This window comes from Pyrus communis, chromosome 8 (genome assembly GCF_963583255.1).
Source record: "Pyrus communis chromosome 8, drPyrComm1.1, whole genome shotgun sequence".
NCBI classification, from domain to species: Eukaryota; Viridiplantae; Streptophyta; class Magnoliopsida; order Rosales; family Rosaceae; genus Pyrus; species Pyrus communis.
In genome coordinates this window covers 11,525,619-11,533,652 of record NC_084810.1, presented here as the reverse complement: position 1 = coordinate 11,533,652, position 8,034 = coordinate 11,525,619, and the positions used below count along the sequence as shown (strand labels likewise).

General features: G+C 36.4%; 1 protein-coding gene across 2 annotated transcripts; it reads right to left on the bottom strand.

The window, feature by feature from the left end:
- Window positions 1–3,770: 3,770 nt before the first annotated feature.
- On the bottom strand, window positions 3,771–7,584 carry LOC137742218 (zinc finger CCCH domain-containing protein 53-like). Of its 2 annotated transcripts, XM_068482014.1 has the most exons (9): window positions 6,564–7,583; window positions 6,070–6,252; window positions 5,810–5,989; window positions 5,622–5,716; window positions 5,265–5,534; window positions 4,929–5,022; window positions 4,506–4,753; window positions 4,309–4,382; window positions 3,771–4,108 (listed from the first exon to the last, which is right to left on the bottom strand). In XM_068482014.1, exons 1-8 carry the CDS (start codon window positions 7,391–7,393, stop codon window positions 4,360–4,362), a joined length of 1,923 nt encoding a protein of 640 aa, XP_068338115.1. In that variant the 5' UTR covers window positions 7,394–7,583; the 3' UTR covers window positions 3,771–4,108; window positions 4,309–4,359. The 2 variants fall into 2 exon arrangements, with proteins under 2 accessions (XP_068338115.1, XP_068338114.1); XM_068482013.1 differs by lacking the exons at window positions 3,771–4,108; window positions 4,309–4,382 and having other exon boundaries at window positions 4,395–4,753; window positions 6,564–7,584.
- Window positions 7,585–8,034: the final 450 nt, after the last annotated feature.

Below are 8,034 nucleotides of genomic sequence, written 5' to 3'. Positions count from 1 at the left end.
ATTATCATCTCATTTGACACCAAACATTATCTAAGTTAGCATAGTGGACCAAAATCTCTCGATTCTCGGAAGGTGGATTCGCGGTAGACTCAACATCTTATGCTGTGGGTTTTCTCTTCCGGAGTTGTGAATCCTTTTAACCAAGGGGCCTTCCATGATTCTAGGTAGGAGCAGAGGATTGGTAGCTGCCAATGTATTGGGGTCGGCCATTAAGGATTTCTGACCTTCCAGGAGGGAAGTTTGTCGTACATTTGGTACATCCATTTTTGCAGGCATATTTACAGTTAGTATATGTGATTTCGTCACTCTCATTAGATTAGTGAAAGCATTTGACATGCTCTGAGATACGCTCTGAAGATCTGGGATGTGTTGCACTTCAGTCTCAGATTGAATGGCGTAAAGTGGGAGTCGTCCATGATAGGAATATTTACGTTCTTATCTCCCCCTAACAATGTGAAAACTTTCTCATAGAAGTGACAATAAGCGAAATGAACGGTAAAGATATCGTCTATCAAAGGTTTTAAGTAACGAATAATAGAAGGAGAATCATAACCGACACAATTTCCATCTTTCTTTGAGGACCCATTTTAGTACATAAGGGTGGCCCAATCGGCACATAAATCGTACAACCAAAAATGCGCAAAAGCAATATGTCAGGTTCGCATCTGATAACCAATTGATGGGCGCTTTATGGTTGGGTCGTGACAGGCCTCAGGCAAACTAACATGGTTGTATGCAACATTGCATAACCTCAAGTAATGATCGGGAGCTTGGTACGTATGACCAACAATCGAGCAATCATTTAAAAGCACTTATTGGAAGCTTTTGCCAGGCCATTCTCGGTGTGAACATGGGATATTGGATGTTCAACTTTAACTCCAACTGACATGCAATAGTCATCGAAGGTTTTTGATGTGAATTCCTTAGCATTATCCAATTGAGTAGATTTGATCGGATCAGAGTGGTGAACCTTGAGCTTTATAACCTGAGCCAATAGTTTGGAAAAGGCATCTTTTCTTGTGGACAACATGTATATGTGTGACCAACATGTGGAATCGTCAACCAATACCATAAAGTATCTAAATAGTTCGTAGGGTGGTTGAATCAGTCCATAAATATCGCCCTGAATTCTTTGTAGAAAAGTAGAAAGATCCGAATGGATCTTATCTTGGGAAGGTTGAATAATGAGCTTTCCCATGAAGCAGGTATGGCATGCGTTACCCTTCTGGAACGTGTCTAAGTTTCTGGTTAGGGGATGCTTATGTGAAATTTGAAGATACGGCTCATCACAACTTGTCGAGGGTATCCCAAATGGTCATGCCAAAGCAAAACTTTGTGTGCAGTCCTTGAGTTAGGGCCGGCCACATAGTGGCTTTCTAATGGGGTGTATGTTGTAGTATATGGACCACTCGGGATACTCTCCATCTTTTTCTAGATTATGCTTTTGGCAATATTCATAAGAAATGATGTACAGAAATTCAACTTCATTTTCTACATAGGTTTCAACATGATAATTATTATCTCGAATGTCTTTAAAGCTCAACAACGTTCTTTTGGAACGTGGAGAATAAAGTGCCTCTTTGATGATCAGTTCAATGTCATTAGACAACACTACAAGGGCATTTCCGTATCCTTCGATTATGTTGGATGAGCCTCAGAGGGTTGCTAGAGGTGCATTCTTAGGTACAGAATTAGTGAAATATGTGCATTCACATAAAAAGAATGTTTATGGTTGCACTGTCTACCAGACAACTAACTTCCCACTAATCATACCTAGAAATAAATAAATTGAATTAATCACGTGCATAAAAGGTTCGAAAACATAAATGCCATTCAATTAATTATTTGATAAAATAATCCATAAAACTTAATATCCAAAATTAAAACAAACATCAGCAAATAATCTAAATTTAAAGGAAATTGTTCAAAATTTTAACCGAAAATAACATAAAGGTTCGCCCAACATAGGAAATTAGGCCCAAGGAGGTAAATTCGGGTTGCATGTGGCCCCATGTCCAAAAATCTAATCTTTCATCGGGATAACTTCCTCCTGAAAGTTAGAAACATCCATCTTTGTATTTTACGATTTCAGGTTCCTATCTCACACTCACCAAGTCACTGACGCCATAGAAAGAAGAGATCGTTGTTTGCGACCCAACCCATGTCCTCATGTCTATTCACACGTCATTCCATCCAATTAACCAAATATGTCCTTCATCTCATCATCGTTGTAAATTACAATTACCCATGGCTAAGTATGGTTTAGTCTTATTTTTCTTTATATGGGATTTCAGCAAAAATTGGAACAGCCTTGGCCATGGCGTTGGAAGAACTCAACCTAGAAAAAAGAAAATTACAGACAAGAAGAAAAGAAGAAGAGTGCCAAAGTTTCACGTGCACTTCAATTCCAGTGACTGGTTTTGGGTAAAGACAAATTTAAATCACATTATCGTTAAGTTTATATCTTCGTCTCTAGCATAAATAATATCGTTTGTTAAAAAAATATATATATATATATATATAAACAGTAAAATGGTTACTTTTCTTATTTATTTTAAATGCAAACAGTAAATTGGGTACAAAAGTTCAAGGGTCGCGAAGAAAATTCAGTGAAAGTGAAAGAGAAAGGAGTGCTCGGTGCCGACTCCCCAGATTGGCAGATTCGATAGATACCATTCAAATGGTTGTCGGAAGCCATGTGATACACTGACTCTGTGGCCCTTCTTCCTATATAAAATTACAAAATAAGACAAAAGAGTCCTCCAATTTACTCACATGAATCGCAACAACTACCACTTTTCTTTCTTTTATTATAACTTTTACCCCTACCTTTATCATAATTTTTCAAATGTAGCCCTAAAAGTTTCCTTTTCCGTTCCGTTCGGTCAGCCTAGCTCATATAATCCAATGGTAGATTAAACCTAAAGTTGGAGACAGAGACTCAGCTTTTTACCCTCCAGTTCACTTAGTCATCTCCTCCACTGCTTTTTAACCTTTTGGGAGCTCCATTCCGTTTCATATCAGTACAATTGTTATGCTTCTGCTGCAGTTGCTCACCACTTTATTGCCTATGTATGTACAACAATCACCTCTCATCCTCATTCTTACTTTTCCTCGCTCTCGAACCAAAAAAAAACAAGAGAGCAATTTAAATAAAACGTCCATTTTGTCACCGTGGCATTCCAGTCCTGATATTGTGACACTCTAACTTAATAATAAGAGGTATTTATCGTTTGCTTCTAAAGCTGCCAACTGGCCTTTTAAATTTTTATTTTAGCCGATTATCTTCTAAACTTTTATAATTAACCAATTTTTTTCTTGAACTTTATCTTCATGTAAAATTTTATAAACAACCATGCATTTAGGTTTTAAATATTTCATCCAATTTTCATCCATCCAATTTTACATTCCTTTTGTCTTCATATAGTTGTCATGTGTTGTTCGCGTGGTCAAAACGGATGAAAAATTTTAATATCTAACGTCAGAGAGGAAATTTGCTATTTATAAAAGTTCCCCGGGGGGGTGATCGGCTAAATTAAAATTTAATGGGGAAATTGGCTAATTATAAAAGTTCAGAGGGTAATTGGCTAAAATTAAAGTTTAGAGGAAAAATTGATAGTTCTATACAAGTTCGTGGTGCAAATCGACAAATATACCTAACAATAAAATGTAATGCAAAAAAGAGTTTACACATAATAATATATTATTCCATCAGAATATAACAAAATTGAAACGACACAGAGAAGATATGTAAGTTAGAAGTGGTACAATAAAAAGATAAGTAACCCTAAGTTAAAATATCATATGAAAGTTGATATGTTACATTGCATCTTGCTTGCTTGCCGTGATCCAGCTAGCACATACCTATGTAGATTGGGCAGATAGTACTGAAAGACCCCACTCAAATAAATCAGTCCATCTCCATCTGTTCTTCTTTTTATGTATACAACTATTATTATTTTTCTAAATACTATACATAGATGTATATAAATGACAATGGTAATCTTGCTGAGATCTTGTCTACAAGATTGTCTGATACAGGTACTTGCTTTTTTGGCGATATAGCTAGAGGATTTTTTCTTCCTGGTATCATCCTTCTCAATTGTTTCTGCAAATTAAGAAAATATACACAAAGTAATTACCTTTAGGAGTGAGTTTTTAACCGTCAAATTATTCATTAAAAAATATTAGGATTATCACCAAAATTTCACTCCGAATCATTATTGAATTTTAGCAGAAATGATCTCTTTGGCTAGAATTGTGTATAACAAGCATAGAATCATGCAAGAGATTGAAATGTATGCTTACCCTAGCAGTAGCCAAGTCATTCTCCCCCATTGCTGCCCATGCTTAACTTTCTTAATTACATTCCAAAAGGAAACCTAAAACGTTAAAATTAATAATTCGTGTATTTATTTAATGTTTGTTCAGTTCATAGTAGTAAAGTAAAGCATGTGTTTGTGTGTGTGATTTTTTTTATATGGGGAAAGAAGTAGTGGCAGTACCTGCGCATTTGGAAAGAACAGATTCTGGGGAATCTGCATTTGGGATAAAAGGGGTAGGCAATAAATTATTATTATTATTAGTATTATTAATATTAATATTATTATTATTATTGGAGGAAATGGTTGTGGCTCTGCTGCTTTCAGTATTAACTTGTGCAGAAGCAGTAGTTGAGAAGACATTTATTTGGTCTCCTGCAGCTGATTTCTTTGGAGATGCAGATAGGCTATCAGGGAGATTGTGCTCCATACTGCTTTTCAATTAAAAAAAAATAAATAAATTAACATTGATTAGAAGATTTAAATTATTCATACTTAATTAACATTGGTTAGAGATTTAATTATAAAAAATTTAATTAGAAGGTTAAATTTATTCTGACCAAATTTTGAATGTATATGCAACTTCATATATAAAAGTTTTTATACCTTTCATGCAATTTAAAATCGTTGCCATTGTTATCTTCATTTCCATGGTTAAAAGCTGGATTCATCTCCTGCTGCAGTTTTTCAGCTTCATATTCTGCAAGAACAATGTGAACGAAGCATAAATGAATTAACCACCACTAATTAGTGCTGGGAAAAGTTTTCCACACACCCATTTTCTCCGCCTGCACACACTGTTTATTTCCGTGGATTGGCTCTCTTGTAATTTATTCAATCCAATTACCAGAAATGTGTAAGAGTATGTTGGTGGAGAAAAGAGTGTGTGTAAATCACTTTCTTTCTACATCAAGAACTCCATAACACATTAAATTAGCAAACCTTGTGTGAATTCTTCATTACTGTCTTTGGGTGAAAAATTGAGGGATTGATTTTTGGATGCATGTGACAAAGTTGGTGAAGGAAATGGAGAGCCTTGTGATAGACCATTGTAGTACTGATTCTGCTGATGAAGATTGTTGGTTTTGATGCCTAGAAGTTGGAGGTTCATAAATCTCCTTTCTTGGATTTCAATGGCTTGCTGCAAATTAGCCTGCTCCTCTAATTTCCTTCTCAAAAGCATGTCTTCTGTATTGTAAAACATCCTTGATCCTACAAAGATATCAAATAAGAAAAATAATAGTAAAATCTCCTTTCACATGAGCTGTTGTATACCATCAATGGATCATGTTTTCATACCAAGATTCAGGTCATAACGCTCCCTTGAATCGATGGCGGACAGGCTTCTACACAGATGATAGTCTTCCCTCTCAAACTGTTGGTGTTGTTGCTTCCTGAAATTGTCCAAAAATAACAATGTGAGACAAGGAAGGTAAAATTAATTTGTAAAAACAAAAACAAACCAGAAGACTAAAAAAAAAACATACTTGTCTGGGATTTTGCCCTTCTCCTTGTAAGGCTTCACAAGCACCCGGGAATCGCATACGAAATGAGGATTCCCTTTCGCCAAAATGTTCCTCACAGTCTCGGAGTAGACGAATGTAACAAATCCAAACATCCTCCTTTGCTGGTATGGAATCCTCACATCTTGCACTGGTCCATATATGCTTCAAAAACCACACAAGTTCTAAATGTTAAACTACTTTATCAGTTTGCTAGAAGGAGAAAAGAAAAATCATTTAATTACCTAAAATAATTAGAGACATCTTCTTCTCTAAACGGACTGTCAGCTGGGAATGTCAAGTAGATCTGCCTTGAACTGTGATTCACGTTTCCTCCCAAATTTAAGGGCGAAAAATCGTTTCGATCATGTTGGTATCTCCCAAACTTCTGAACTTCGTCTCCCGTCATCAATACAGATGCCGCTGACCTAAAAACACACATGAAAAATCCAGACGAAATTCATTCAGAGGAAATAACTTTATGCACAAGTTAAATTTAGTAAGAACCAAAGCTTGATATTTACAATTTATTACACTCTAGTCTTTTTTTACAGCAGTGGAAAGTATGAAAAGTTAAAAGACGACTTGATCTGCTTTATTCGTAAAACTGAAGCGAAACACGGACAAAGTAGATCGAAACATGCACCAAATGATTCCGGATAAATAACCAAAAACTGTAATACATTTTACTACAATTTTATTTAATATTACAAGTATGTGTGTGTGTATATATATCTACCTTGGGGATTCATTTTGTTGTTGCATAAGAAAATTCATGCACTTGTTATATGGGAAAGACGAAGCACCACCACCACCACCAGCAGCAGCCATGAAGTGTGACAGTGCGGCTAGTTTCTGCTGCTGAGCAGCGGCATTGGATCTGATTATCTCATGGCACTGTTCAAGCACATTGGCATTGCTTGGAGAGTCAACATTAACGGAGCTACCTCCGTCAGTACTGGCGGAGTCGCCGTGGAGAAAACGGCAGGCGCTTCCGTTTTTACAGAACCCCCTTAAATAGTACAAACATGGTTTCCATCCCCCCCCAGAACTCAAATCTTCAGCCCCATAAAATAAGTCATCAGTTTTTGGATCACTGAGAAAAGAAAGGTTGCTCTGAAACTGGTATTTTTCAACAACTTCACTACTAGAAGCAGAGAGAGAAGTAGGGTTAGTGTTTCTGGTAAGAATATTGGCATAGGAGGGAGAAGAAGCAGAGGAGGGACTTATGGGATTGGAGAGGGACCAAATGGTTGAGGAAGAAGAGGAGGAGGGGGAGGAGAAGGAGGAGGAGGAGAGGGACAAAGGGGTAGGCCTGGAGATGGGGGTGAAAGTAGCAGTAGTAGGGGTACAAGTAGAAGCAGGGTTGTTGGCAGGAAGTAGGGAGAGTTGTGTTTTGGCGTTGAGAAGGAGATTGTGCAGGAGAGTTTCTGGTCCGAATGCCATACGTATCATCTCCTTGTCGCCATGCTCTTGCAGCAGAAGGTACCCCATGATTTTTGAGGCATTTTCTGGGTCCAAGCTTTGGATCCTTGAGAAAACAATCTTGGTAGCTTCATAAGAATCCATGGAGAAAAACAACACAAACAAATTCAGTCCGTGCTGTGTTCTAGAGAGAGAGAGGAAGGAGTGGAGTAGAGCTGTCCCCTTTGTTTATATATATATATATATATATATATGTGTGTGTGTGTACACACACACGTATATATTAATTGTGTCTACATCTGAGGTTTTAAACTTGTCTCTAGACTTTGTGTGTTCAAAATATGGTGCGATGAATCTTTTCTCATGTATTACATGACATTACGGCTAATTGTTAGATTTAATTTTTTAAATCATTGGAGAAAAAAATTTTAATCATTAACCAACATATTATATGGAGAGGTTTTTCAGTGTGACCATCCCGTGTTATTATACAAATGGTAGAATATGTGTGTTAAAAAGTTAATAACTTAAATATTAAAATTTTCTATCACTTATATAATAATACATGGTGTACCACTAGTGCTATAGTTTAAAAATATTTTTTTTTATGTATATAATAATAAAAACAAGGGAAGCAATAATGGGGTGGATGATTACTTCAGTATAATGATTGTCTTAGGGTGTGAAAAAGCAGAGGCAAATGTCTGAGTGAGTAGGTGAAGATTTATTCTATGAACAAGAAGTCTTCAAGGAGTAAGATTATGGTGCGGTGTTTTCAACTTTGA